Source organism: Mesoplodon mirus, assembly GCF_964341445.2.
Source record: "Mesoplodon mirus genome assembly, chromosome: 3".
NCBI classification, from domain to species: domain Eukaryota; kingdom Metazoa; phylum Chordata; class Mammalia; order Artiodactyla; family Ziphiidae; genus Mesoplodon; species Mesoplodon mirus.
The window spans coordinates 7883098-7897383 of NC_138978.1; the positions used below are offsets into that span (position 1 = coordinate 7883098).

The 14286-nt window shown below is 43.5% G+C and overlaps 1 protein-coding gene across 6 annotated transcripts in view; it reads left to right on the forward strand.

Annotated features, from left to right (window-relative positions):
• KIF1B (kinesin family member 1B) overlaps positions 1–14286 on the forward strand; it is a 150355-nt gene that overhangs the window by 109512 nt on the left and 26557 nt on the right. For all 6 annotated transcript variants that reach the window (XM_082613275.1, XM_082613274.1, XM_082613276.1 and 3 more), the window contains 7 exons: positions 4711–4829; positions 5821–5906; positions 6252–6381; positions 6557–6719; positions 9667–9757; positions 11533–11651; positions 12559–12614. In XM_082613275.1, coding sequence (XP_082469401.1) covers positions 4711–4829; positions 5821–5906; positions 6252–6381; positions 6557–6719; positions 9667–9757; positions 11533–11651; positions 12559–12614 — 764 coding nt within the window. The remainder of the gene's footprint in view (positions 1–4710; positions 4830–5820; positions 5907–6251; positions 6382–6556; positions 6720–9666; positions 9758–11532; positions 11652–12558; positions 12615–14286) is intronic.

Genomic DNA, 14286 nt, shown 5'->3' on the forward strand with positions numbered 1-14286 from the left:
TCTGGAAAAATCTTCCACTTCTACTTAAAGATAGAGGACAGATCACCTTCCCATTCACTTATGTACATAGATGTTCAATCACTCACCAGATATTTATTGACCAGACATGGTTCCTGCCCTCATGGGTTTTCAGTCTGGTGGGTGAGACAGACAAATAATTACATAAATAAATGGAAATCATAGCAATGATGGAGTTGTGTGCTACTGAGATTGTAAAACACTAGGGGGACCTGTCATAAGAGAGTGGTATTTGGAATAAGATGTGAAATCAAAGGCATGAGGTGGGTAGTAGAGCTCAGAGAGGACAGCAGACAGGGGAGGAGCATATGCGATGGCTCCTTAATGGCCAAGGCACTGAACGTGGGCAGTGGCTGGAATGCCAGTAAGAAATGAAGGTGGTCTGTATGTGTGCTGACTTTGAAGGTGAAATTATCCATTTGGTACCTTATGCCAAATTCGTAGTCTTTAAACTCTGTCACAGTAGTTGATGTTTGAGACTCTTGTTTGTAATCCTTTTTAGACTTTTCTTTTAAAAATTTTTGTACAACGGAGCTTTATCCCTCTTTTTTAGCATTGCCCTCCCCCACCTTTGGAGCAGACTGAAAGGGAAATAGACATCATTTGATCTGATTCAGTGTCCACTTGCAATTATTTTTGTTATACTTTCATTCATGTTTCATTTATGCTCTTTCAGTTTTATTAACATTTGTTTTTCTGTGGTGTATTTTGTCTATTTTCAGAATTGTTTTCATTACTTGGAGTTGAAATCCCAAGAATCCGCTCCATCTTCCTTTTCTTTGTTTTAAAGTAGATTCAGAGCAGGAAAAGGTGCAGACATGCATACAGGCATACCTCGGAGATATTGCTGGTTTGTTTCCAGACCACTGCAATAAAAGCAAATATTGCTATAAAGCCAGTCACGTACCTTTTTTGGTCTCCCAAAAGTTATGTTTACATTACATTTGGTCTATTAAGCGTGCAAAGCATTATGTCTAAAAAAAACAATGTATGTACCTTAATTAGAAAATACTTTATTGGGCTTCCCTGGTGGCGCAGTGGTTGAGAGTCCGCCTGCCGATGCAGGGGACACGGGTTCGTGCCCCGGTCCGGGAAGATCCCACATGCTGCGGAGCGGCTGGAACCGTGAGCCATGGCCGCTGAGCCTGCACGTATGGAGCCTGTGCTCCGCAACGGGAGAGGCCACAGCAGGGAGAGGCCCGCGTACCGCAACAACAACAACAAAAAAAACAAAAAAACTTTATTGCTAAAAGGAATATGCTAGCCATCATCTGAGCCTTCAGTGAAGTAGGCTTTTTGCTGGTGGAGGTTGCTGTTTAATAGCATCTAACCCACAGCAGAACTTTCAAAATTGGAGGCATTCCACTCAGACCCTGCCATTGCTTTATCAGCTATGTTTATGTAATGTTTTAAATCCTTTGTTGTCATTTCCCAGCATCTTCACTGGAAGTAGATTCCATCTCAAGAAACCACTTTCTGGGCCTCCCTGGTGGCGCAGTGGTTGAGAGTCCGCCTGCCGATGCGGGGGATGCGGGTTCGTGCCCCGGTCTGGGAGGATCCCATATGCCGCGGAGCGGCTGGGCCCGTGAGCCATGGCCGCTGGGCCTGTGCGTCCGGGGCCTGTGCTCCGCGACGGGAGAGGCCACAGCAGTGAGAGGCCCGCGTACAGCAAAAAAAAAAAAAAGAAACCACTTTCTTTGCTCATCCATAAGAAGCAACTCTTCACCCATTAAAGTTTTATCATGAGACTATAGTAATCCAGTCCCATCTTCAGGCTCCACTTCTAATTCTTGTTCTCTTGCTATTTCTACCACATCTGCAGTTACGTTCTCCACTGAAGTCTTGAATCCCTCAAAGTCATCCATGAGGGTTGGAGTCAACTTCTTCCAAACTCCTGTTAATATTGATATTTTGACCTCTTCCCACAACTCACAGATGTTCCTAATGGCACCTACAAGGGCGAATCCTTTCCAGATCCATCAAAGAAGTCACTGTCTATGGCAGCTGTAGCCTTACAAAATGTATTTCTTAAATAACAAGACTTGAAAGTCAGAATTACTCCTTGACCCATGGGCTGCAGAATGCGTGTTGTGTTAGCAGGCACGAAAATATTAATCTCCATTAGAGCTCTTGGGTTACCAGGTGCATTGTTAGTGAGCAGTAATATTTTGAAAGGGTTTTTTTTTTTTTTTTTTTTTTTGCCCTGAGCAGTCTGTCTCAACCGTGGGCTTAAAATATTCAGTAAACCATGTTGTAAACAGATGTGCTGTCATCTAGGCTTTGTTGTTTCATTTATAGAAAACAGGCAGAGTAGATTTAGCATAATTCTTAAAGGCCCTAAGATTTTCAGAATGGTAAATGATCATTGGCTTCAACTACAGGTCACTAGTTGCATTAGCCCCTAACAAGAGGGTCAGTCTGTCCTTTGAAGCTAGACATTTACTTCCCTCTAGCTCTGAAAGTCTTAGATGGCATCTTCTTCCAATAAAAGGCTGTTTCAGGGCTTCCCTGGTGGCGCAGTGGTTGAGAGTCCGCCTGCCGATGCAGGGGACGCTGGTTCGTGCCCCCGTCTGGGAGGATCCCGCATGCCGCGGAGCGGCTGGGCCTGTGAGCCATGGCCACTGGGCCTGCACGTCCGGAGCCTGTGCTCCACGACGGGAGAGGCCACAGCAGTCAGAGGCCTGCGTACTGCAAAAAAAAAAAAAAAAAAAAAAAAAGGCTGTTTCATCTACACTGAAATTCTTATTCAATGTAGCCACCTTCATTAATTAACTTAGCTGGGGTTTCTGGATACTTTGCTGCAGCTTCTACATTAGCACTTCTGCTTCCCTTTGTGCTTTTATGTTATGGAGACTACTTCTTCCCTTAAACATCATGAACCAACCTCTGATAGCTCCAAACTTTTCTTCTGTAGCTTCTTTACTTCTCTTGGCCTTCATAGAATTGAAGAGAGTTAGAGCCTTGCTCTGGATTAGGCTTTGGCTTAAGGGAATGTTGTGGCTGTTTTGATATTCTCTCCAGACCACTAAAACTTTCTCTATATCATCAATAAGGCTTTTTCGCTTTCTTATATCACTTGTGTATTCACTGGAGTAGCACTTTTAATTTCCTTCAAGAGCTTTTCCTTTGCATTCACAACTTGTCTGACTGGCACAAGAGGCCTTGCTTTCAGCCTGTCTCAGCTTTCAACATGCCTTCCTCACTAAGCTTAGTTATTTCTAACTTTTGAGTTCAAGTAAGAGACATGAGACTCTTCCTTTCACTTAAATGCTTAAGAGGCCATTGTAGGGTTATTAACTGTCCTAATTTCAGTATTGTTGTGTCTCAGGAGATAGGGAGGCCCAAGGAGAGGGAGAGAGATGGGGGAATCGCCTGTTGGTGGAGCAGTCAGAACACACATTTATTGGTTAAGTTCAGTGTTTTGTATGTTTGTGGTTTGTGGCACCTCTAAACAATTACAACCGTAACGTCAAAGATGACAGATCACCATAAAAAAATAATAATAATGAAAAAGTTTGAAATAGTGTGAGAATTACCAAAACGTGACACAGAGTCATGAAGCAAGCAGATGTTGTTGTAAAAATGGCGCCTTGCTGGAGACAGGGTTGCCACAAACCTTCAATTTGTAAAAAATGCAATATCTGCAAAGCGCAAGAAAGTGGAACACAATAAAACGAGGTATGCCTGCATGTGTCACATGTAGTTATGTGTGATTTCTTGATGCAAATGTTTACTCTCTGTCTTGTCTTGTCTTCAAAGATCAGCATATACCAAGTGGGAAGACAGGAATAATAGTAGGAACTAGGTTCTATTTCCCACCCACTAATTGGAATGAACACCCAAGCTTTGTGATCACTGGTTTGTGTTGCTTAAAAAAAGTCAATAGCTACAAAATAATGAAAGAAGAAAAAAAGATAACAAATGTGACACGACTTTGCTAGTTCATTTGAAGTTGAAAAATGTTAGGTCTTACCTCGTGTATATGCATTTCTGAATAAAGTTTTGAACCCTAGAAGCAAAAGCAACCCTTTAGGGATCAGCTGTCTCCTTCTCCCTTAGCATTTATCTTGATGTCCATCCAGAGTCTCTTATAAGCTCACTAACAAAGAAATTTCTGGCTACATGGCCTTTCTGCCCATATGTGTCAGTCACCCTGCCTAAAGATCATAGTTATTTCTTAGGGTAAAAATAAAGACCCACAATGTTGTGACTTGAAATCTATTTTAGAGTTACTGACTGTATTTCAGTCACATTTCTCTGACCATTTTTGTCTCCTGATTTCTGTATTGTCTATTGGGGAAAACAAAACAAAAACCTCTTTGTAATTAGTTACATTAAAAGGTTAAACTCCTTAATGGGCTCCCTTTTCCCACTCGTAGCAGTATTTGTAGAGGAGTATCTTAGAAGTCTACTTCCAATGGTCACTCTACCTATGGTAGTAATTCTTATAGGGAGTAATTTGGTGTACGTTGGTCTTTTCCACTTCTTTACCAAGCATTTGCATTTGTTTATACGTTATGTATTCTGAAAAAGCAACAGGAGGCAGTCTGAGAGTACAGAACAGAGAGGTGACCTTAAGACAGGGCCCAGAAGCCAGCTCACAGTTTCATGAAGGTATTCTCAGTAAATCTGAAAGCCACCTTCTCTGCCTGTGGGATGCTCAGATGTCTGTCTCCTGGTTTCTGTCTCTAGAGCATTTGTTTACCTGAGCAACCTGCTGTACCCTGTGCCCCTGATTCACAGGGTGGCCGTTGTCAGTGAGAAGGGCGAAGTGCGGGGATTTCTCCGTGTGGCTGTGCAGGCCATCGCAGGTAGGCGCCCCTCTTCTGAAATGAGGGCCGTGGGTCCTCTGCCTCGAGACAAAGGAGGCCAGTTCCGTAAGGGCCGCGCTTCAGTGCAGACTGAAGAAAGCCTTTATTGCTTCCTTTCTAGCTGTTGTGCCCAAGTATCACGAGTAGATCCTGTTTGGTTTGGGCTCCTGCTGTTTTGGAATAATGGGGTAAAGGGATTTCCTTTAACATGAAGAACAACCCTTGGGTTACCTTTATAAAAGTCATTTGCATTTTAAATGATGTGTCTTAACTGCTTCAGAAATAACAGAGGATATTCAGACGGTTTCTTGCCTAATTTTCTGTCAGGATACTTGTGCTAGACATTTCTGTCCTTTGGCTGCTATTGTGCAATGCGTGGATCGAGATCTTGACACTTTATACTTTTTTCCAAGATCCAGCCTACATTCTGAAGAAAGAATGTGGCTGTTCCCTGTAACGCTTCTGTTTTAGTTTCCAACTGCTGTGCTGTATTTAGTGACCTCTTTCAGCCTTTCCCCGTGGAAAGAAATGCATGATAGTCACCAGCGTTGAGCTATGGAGGTCTTCACAAGTACAGTCTAATATTTTCAAATATTTATTGAGTATTATTGAATATAATCTTGTCAAGTGAAGGGGTCAGTATTTCTAAGTATGACATTTGAACAACATCAAGAATGAAACCGATCCTTTATTCATTAGTTTCATTCGAGCTAAGGAGGTGGTAAGTTTACCTGAGTAGAGTTGGAAGCAGCCTATTTGACTTTACTGCTTTGGTCTCTTTCTTTCTCAAGCAAAAGACTTGTTCTTTAGTGTCTCCTCTTGTATTAAAGTTTGAGAACCCTAAAGCCCACTGTCTCCTATTTACTTTTATTTTACTTTCCTATATTTTTTTATTATTATAATTCAATAGGAGTCATTCCTCCTTGTCCCCATATGTAGTCTCATCCTTGCTCTTTTTTTTTCTTTCTTTTTTTTTTTTTCCTCTACTTAGCGGACGAAGAAGCTCCTGATTATGGTTCTGGAATTCGACAGTCAGGAACAGCTAAAATATCTTTTGATAATGAGTACTTTAATCAGGTGAGAAATCTGCCGGGAAGAGGAAAACCTTGTGGAAGGATAAGGAAGTAGGCAGGCTTTGTAAGGAGGGTGTTCAGCACTGGAGGGCAGTTCTGCCTAGAACTAAAAAGCCTAGGTTACCACAGGGTCGGTAATAGAGCACGGGGCACACCTAACGATTACCCAGGTAGGGGTAAAGGCCCAGCATTTATATTGTGTTGTGTTGCCTTTGCTCAGGCAGCTCTTAATCCACATAACTTTTCAGTCACTATTATTTGTTGGGCAAATAAATATAAGTTATAGAAATGGGGGGAAAATACGTTGTCATACTACTTCATCATCTACTTACCCTTGCCTTGTTTTCAGAGTGACTTTTCTTCAGTTGCAATGACCCGTTCTGGTCTATCCTTGGAGGAGCTGAGGATTGTGGAAGGACAGGGTCAGAGTTCTGAGGTCATCACTCCTCCAGAAGAAATCAATCGAATGAATGACTTGGGTGTGTAATCAGAGTGTACTGTGATCGCATATGTTTTCAAAGAGGGAAAAATACTGCCCATTGTCAAGGAAGATAGTTGCTTTTATCATCTAGGGATGGAAAGATACACTCTCCTCTTTGAAAGGTGCTTTGTGTGTTACTTGAACCATACGTGTGTTCATTTGACCCTCTTTAGATTTGAAGTCAAGCACTTTGCTGGATGGTAAGATGGTAATGGAGGGATTTTCTGAAGAGATTGGCCACCACCTGAAACTGGGCAGTGCCTTCACTTTCCGTGTAACGGTGTTGCAGGCCAGTGGAATCCTCCCAGAGTATGCAGATGTCTTCTGTCAGTTCAAGTAAGCCGCCCCTTCGCTCTGCCTCCCTAGGCTCTTACCCCGGATGCTGTCCTCTGTGCGCTATAGAGCGATCTAACGCTTGCCAGGTAGTACACACTCTTGAGAGAGAAATGACTACCAGCCGCTGAAATGAAATGCTTTCTTCACTCAAGATGGGAGTACGAACTGGAAACCTACAGTGGAATGAAACAGAGTTCATTGTGGGGAGGAGTGTGGCCAATATCCTGCTGGAAGGTTTGGTTGTGGACTGTCCCCCTCTGCCAGGAGTATAGGATCAGATCCAGATGAGCTTACTTGCTAGTCTTTTTAAATGCTCTTCATGCTGAAATGTCACGTTAATAAACAAGTATGGGGCCTCCCTGGTGGCGCAGTGGTTGAGAGTCCGCCTGCCGATGCAGGGGATACGGGTTCGTGCCCCGGTCTGGGAGGATCCCATATGCCGCGGAGCGGCTGGGCCCGTGGGCCATGGCCGCTGAGCCTGCGCATCCGGAGCCTGCGCGTCCGGAGCCTGTGCTCCGCAACGGGAGAGGCCACAGCGGTGAGAGGCCCGCATACCGCAAAAAGAAAAAAAAAAAAAAAAAAAAAAAAAAAAAATAAACAAGTATGAAAACCATGAATGATCCAACCGCCAATTATGCCTATTTAATACTTGGGAAAGGGAAAATGTAAGTCATTTAAAGAGCAGCAAAATTCTGCATCCACTGAAAAAAAGCTAGTAAGTACGTAGTGAAGATGTGACAGGTTTCATTTCTCATCCACTTTCTAAGCATTTTCTGTCCTATAACCCTCTGGAGCTCTGTGCTCTAGGTACTTTCCTCTCAAGACCTCCAAAAACATTTTTTTGGAGAATCTTTAAGTTTTAATACCCCCAAACATCAATATGTCTTCAGTACTTGGAAAGGGCCACAGTATAAGAGAATGAAGTCTGAGCCACCCCATTCCTAAAGCCCACAGTTTGCCACTGGTGCCACCAAAAGGCTGCTTTAGATTTCTGCCATTCATTTCCCCTCAGTATGTGCCTTAGCCTTCCCTGAGGTCCTAAAGCAGCATTGCTTTTTACATAGATTTTAGCCAAGTCCTCAATTAAATGTGATTATTACATAGTAAGCCACTAATATCATTTGCTGTAACTTTTAATTGATGAAATAGTATCTGTCCAGTATAGATTTTGCCCATTTAATGTGTTTTCGCTAGTAGCCTCAGTTAGCAACTGATGTACTTTATGGAAAAGACCTACTTGGTTAACTGACATCTGAAATGGCAATAGTGGTATGTTGACTTCTGTCCTAAAATCTCCTAAAAAGAGAGTAGTATCTCTACCTGGCATTAGCTCTGGAGGAAAGGGCATGTTGACTCATGCTGAAAGAAGACTCAAGTTCTTCTGAGGTTTTTATAAACTCTCATCTGGCCTGCATAGGGAAGACACAGCTGTAGAGCAATGTGAATGATTTCATGTGTCACCTCTGTGGAACCCCAGGATATTTGTATCTGCTCCAAGCAGAGCCTTGTTGGAGTGTAGATCAGAGATCAGCTGATGCTCATGGCGCCTCTGGCAGGTACACTGTGTGGTCTGGAGAGGAAGAAATTGGAAGAAAAAAAGGAGTAAGAAGTAAGAGAAGGAAAGGGAGAGATGTAAGGAGAAAATGAGAAGAAAGAAAATAGACAAGAGTACACGTAGTATGGAATGCTACAGTGCCACAGTGGTATGTGTCATCAGTGATTTGGATGCCTGGCAAAAGTACACCACTGTCTTCGGGCTCAGTGGATTACAGTTGACCCTTGAGCAACTCAAGAGTTAGGGCACTGACCCTCCGCACAGTCAGAAATCCGAGTGTGTATCCAGGGTTCCACCATATCCGCAGTTCCGCATCTAAGGATTCAACCAGCTGCGGATTGTGCAGTACCCTGGCATTTACTATGGAAAAAAGTCCACATATAAGTGGACCCACGCAGTTCAAACCTGTGTTGTTCAAAGGTCAAGTGTAATTTGGAAGACTGGGTGTTCATGATCCTGGTCTTTCTACCCCCTACTCTTAAGTGTTCTTGGACTTCCCTGGTGGTCCAGTGGTTAAGACTTCGCGCTTCCACTGCAGACCCTGGTCGGGGAACTAAGATCCCACATGCCGCATGACACAGCCAAAAAAAAAAGTATTCTCTTATTTCCATTTTTTTCTTGCAGGAGTGTGAGATGTCCTTCTGGTGGATATTTCTATCTGGCAGTAAATCTTTGAACTGAGTATTCTATAATTCTCCACTTCTTTTTATGTCAGACTAATAATAGGGAGGGAGAGAGAACAATAAAATCTCATTTATGAGAATAAGTCAACATAGCCCACTGACTCAAATATTTCAGGAGTATTTTCTACATTTAGAGCCCTCTGGGAGACACTCACTGTCTTTTGGGGAGACAAGCAAATAAATACATTATTACAAACAATGATATCATTGCTGTTGAAGAAAAATAGGTCTCTAGTGCTGTGGGAACATAGAACTGTTTGAGTGAGTCAGGGAAGTTTTCCTGGAAGAGGTGATATTTGAATCTCTTCCTAACTGATCTTAGATAGACTCCCAGGCAAGTATGCTGTCCACAGGCTTTGATAACTAGCTTATAGAGGCTTTAATCTGCCAAATCTTTACTGTACAAAATGATTTCACAATTCTTATTTTCAGTAAAAAACTTTTACAAGGGAATAGGAGTTCACTGAATTCACTGTTTATACATTCACATGGCTAAGTGATAGGGTTAGTTGATTTTTCAGTCATTTTTGACATAAAAGCTAAAATGCTATCTGAGTGATATGGAAAACGTTCTCTACAAGGAAACGTAAATAACTTGACTCAGTTAAAGACTCTACTTAAGTAAGGTGCTGCTTTCCATGGGATCCAAGCTGATCCTGATGAAACTATTAATACGAAATTCACGTGGATCTTTTTTTTTTCTCTTAAGCTTTTTGCATCGCCATGATGAAGCATTCTCCACTGAACCCCTCAAAAACAATGGCAGAGGAAGTCCTCTGGGCTTTTATCATGTGCAGAATGTAAGTGACGTGGACGTTTTTGCCAAATGTTTTGCGGGTTTGTGGTACCTCGAAGCAGCTGCGGTGAGGCAGTCGTCATGTGTGGGTCCCTTTGGCTTTCTCAGCTGAAGAAGGATGATGATCTAAGCTGCTGTGTAGGGGGAGCCCTGTGATGAGAACAGACAGTGGAGGGAGCTGCCAGGGCCCTGAGCTAATCCTCAGTGGACAGAGCAGGCAGCATCTTCTCTGAATTACAGTGGGGCCTGTGAGTAGCCTGGGGGTTGGTCTGCCAATAAGTTCTTTGTCGGTTTGAATGTAGTGAGTTGTTTCAGTGTTTCCTTCCTAGAATAATAAGCATGTTGCATATGAGTTTTGTTAAAGTTAATATGTTATTCTTTAAACCATAAGAGACAAATAATTTGGTTGCAATTAATGTAGAAACTTTGAAATACATTTTGTAGCTAAATTAAGATTCAGAATCTGTTTCCTTGCAGCTGATTCTATGATTAGTCCTTTAATGCCCCTTACAACTCTCTCATAAGTGGAATAAGAAAACAGACCTTCCATCTCTTCTAGAAAGATTTGCTCAACTCTGTTCAAAAGTCGTGATCCTCATTACAATAGCTAACATTCACTGAGAGCTTATTTTGTGTCAGTCGTTGTTACAGGTGTGTTTTTGTGTCTTAATTCATTTAATCCTCACTTTTATGCCATATACTTTCATAATCCCCATGTTCTAGTTGAGATTACCGAGGCAGAGAGCCCTCGAAGTCACTCACCAAGGTTACAAAGCTAGGAAGAGGCAGAGGTGGGGTTTGAACCCAGGGAAATGTGGCTCTAGCATCCAGGAGCTTCACTACTGCTTGAACAGTCTCGTTCTCTTGCCAACCATAATCCACTCCCTAAAATGCGAGAGGAAAGGACAACTCCAGAAATGGAGCAAGCAAATACAGAACACACTGTTTTCTTTTTTATGTTTAATTGTATAAATATGAGCGTGCCTGTATATGATAAATATTGATTGGCTCCTGTGCACAAGGACTGTGCCTGACGCCACTGGGGGGCGCTCAGATGAATCACAGGGTAGATGATGCCTCCGAAGAGCTTAGAATTATGAGAGGGGAAATAAAATGCATATTTAAACAATAGTGATACAGGATATAGAAACATCCGAAAGGTATTCATTAAATGCAACGGGAGTAGAGAGGGAGAGTTATTTCTACTAATGGGAAGAGTCTTGTAAGCTACATTCTTTGTTGGGGGTGGATGTTTTTGTAGAGAAAGGAGGTGGGGGAACTTCCTGAAGACTGTAGTGTAAATAAGAAAAGGTGGGTCACGCTTGGCACTGTACCTGGCACAGAGTCTGCAGTCGTGTTTTTCATACTGTTGTTGGCAGTTTGAGCTGGGCCTTGAAGTACAGGGATGACAGTGGTACAGAGATGTGGGAAGGCCTCCCAGGCTCGGCTGCAGCCTGGGCCAGCCCTCAGGCACGGTGGAGGAGAGAGCCGGCGAAGGGAGCAGCAGACTGAGTCCAACCATTGTGTGAAGGCAGCAGAGGGGCCAGCGGTCCTTTGGGGCAGACAGTGGAGGGTGTTGAATGCCTGGAGCTCGATGCAGTTACTGTAGAAGGAAAACCAGAGAAGAGCCGCCCCTCTCTTTTGGTGTGAGAGGCCTTCACAGTGAAATTCCCAGCCCGTACTGGGTACTCAAAGTGCTGTAGTGCTGTTCGCAGCAAAAATGTGTATTTTCCTGTAATAGATCTTCCGCTAATCTAGGTTGCCTTTATTCCTTATTAGATTGCAGTGGAGGTTACGGAATCATTTGTGGACTATATCAAAACCAAGCCTATCGTGTTTGAAGTCTTTGGGCATTATCAGCAGCACCCACTTCACCTGCAAGGACAGGAGCTCAACAGGTTTGGACCGAATGAGCAGAGATTTTTGTCATTGATAGTATTGTTGCTGTTATTGTCCTTACTGTCACTTGCTGGAAAAGAAGAAATCTTTGGAGGAATTAAGATAGGTAGATAACCGTTTTATAGATTACCCTACGTTTCCATTTCAGAAGCATCACCATCTTTCTTCTAAGCCACCCAGTCACTAACTGTAGGTAGAGCAAATTGAGTTTTGCCCAGGTGACCTTGAGTACTGTCGTTTTGTACGAAGAGACTTTGAATAGGATAGAAAGTTGAGGTGATAGGGATAGAACCTGAAAGTTGTGTATAATTGGTCCTAACCACCCGGGACTTTATGAAGCATAAAGTCACTATGAAGCATGTGTCTCTAAGTGGAGACATCAAAATTGGGGAGGAGGACAATGATGGGGACTTTGGGAGGCTGGCAGAGTGTCATTGTGAACAGAAAACTTTTCTTATTTATTAGCTCTGACTTACAAGGGGACTTTTCTCAAAATGTCTTAGCCTCAGTTTTACTGTGTGGGTTTATATCTGATATCTGATAACATACCAGAGTTGAAAGTACAGATGATCCGTTTTTTTTTTTTTTTTTTTTTTTTTTTTTTTTTTTTTTTTTTTCTTTTTGCGGTATGCGGGCCTCTCACTGTTGTGGCCTCCCCCGTTGCGGAGCACAGGCTCCGGATGCGCAGGCCCAGCGGCCATGGCTCACGGGCCCAGCCGCCCCGCGGCATATGGGATCCTCCCAGACCGGGGCACGAACCCGTATCCCCTGCATCGGCAGGCGGACTCTCAACCACTGCGCCACCAGGGAGGCCCCAGATGATCCGTTTTTAAAGGGGATTTAAACACGCCATTAATACCAGCATGGGACTGTTCAGTCTTGAAGAACTTTTGTCTTCCTTTGCAGTCCACCCCAGCCATCTCGACGATTCTTCCCTCCGCCCATGCCACTATCCAAGCCAGGTGAGCACAGCTGCGTTCTCTGTATGATGTACATCTCTTATTCTGAGTGACTTTTCAGATAAAAAATCATATTCAAATTCCTACTCCACTTGTGTGCATCCCTGTGTGCTCTGGTGTCCAGTAGGAACGAGAATTGTTGGCTCCTGATGTGAAATAAGAGGTGCCAAACAATAGGGCTCTATATCCCCGCCGATACTGTGGTCTTCTTACCGCAGATTTCGATAAGCTCCATGTTCCTAAATCTCTCTGCTTTGTGTGTAACTCCCTTTAACTGTCAGGTGACTGGGCACTCCTTTGCATATTACGTTTTTTCTGCATGTTCATGTCTTCTGTTCTGATTTTTCTTTGTTTATTTTCATCCCTTTTCCTCGTTGCCCGCTTGCCTCATTCCCACCCCGCCCTGTGCTCATTCTCCACCTCTGTGCTCCTCGCCGCCGTCCTGCCTTCAGACCATGAGAGAAAGATTGAGCTGATTCGGTTTCTCGTATCTGACTATGTGAATGTGCATGTGTTGGACACATTTTCCGAGCATGCCAGTGTGCTCGCATCCTCCGCCATTGCCACCTTCCAGGATGAGGCTGACCCATTGCCGCCTTTTCTCTTTCTGCCAGTTCCCAGCTGCCAGACCGAGAGGGTACCTAAACGAGATGGTTAGTAGCTAAAATTAGCTCTGCCTTAGATGTAGAACCATCCTCAGAGGCTGGTCCTAAAGCCTGGCTCTCCGTGTATGAAACACCAAGGTTTCTGTTGCTACTTGACCTGCATGTAGAGTTGAGCACATTGTCAAGATCATATCACATTTCCTTCAGAGAGATTTTTGGGAAGCACCTTCTCTATTTATACCCCTTTCACATCATCCAGGGGGGTGGGGGGTGGGGGAGGGGCTCCTCCTATCTGTTGGTGTGGATTCTTTGCAATGGTATTTTTAATTTTAAAGGTTTTTTTTTTACTGGTAGCTGGCTTTTTGTAATGCTCTAGTTTTGCTTTCTGACCCTCAGATGCCCACCAGAGCCAGTAACCCCCTATTATCTTCTTGACTGGCATCATCACCAGCTTACCTGGAATTCAGCTAGGGTGAATAATGCTGATAGGCCACGCCTCTGAATAGCGCCGTATGAGTCATGCAGCCCCTTTAGATGCATTGTGTCAGTGGACCCTCACAACATCTTTTTAGATAGTAGGCAAGATACTATGATCTTCATTTTCTAGTTGAGGAGACAGACTCCCAGAGGTGAAGTGACTCAACCAAAGTTTCATAGCTAGTTAGTGGTTGAGCGATAATTAGATCCCAAGTCACTGGACTCTCACACCACTGCTCCCAGGTTCAGAGCAGAGAACCCTCTTTGTATTGCCAAGATTTCAGAATTTCTACGTAGTGTTTCAAAATGCCCACCATGTGGAATCTGAAATTCTTGAAAATACGGGCGGGGGTTTTGGCTAATATATTTCATCAGTACAGATAAGAATATGGAATTCACATCTGAAGAAAATGGGTAACATGAGATCATTTACAGAATCCTGTATTTACAGATGAGACCAGTGGTTCCCAAACTTGCCCACACATTGGAATCACCTGGGGGGCTTCAAACCTCTCAGAGGGCTGAGTCCCACCCCTAGAGACTGTGATCTAATTGGCTGGCGGTGTGGCCTGGGCCATCTTTAAGATCCCCAG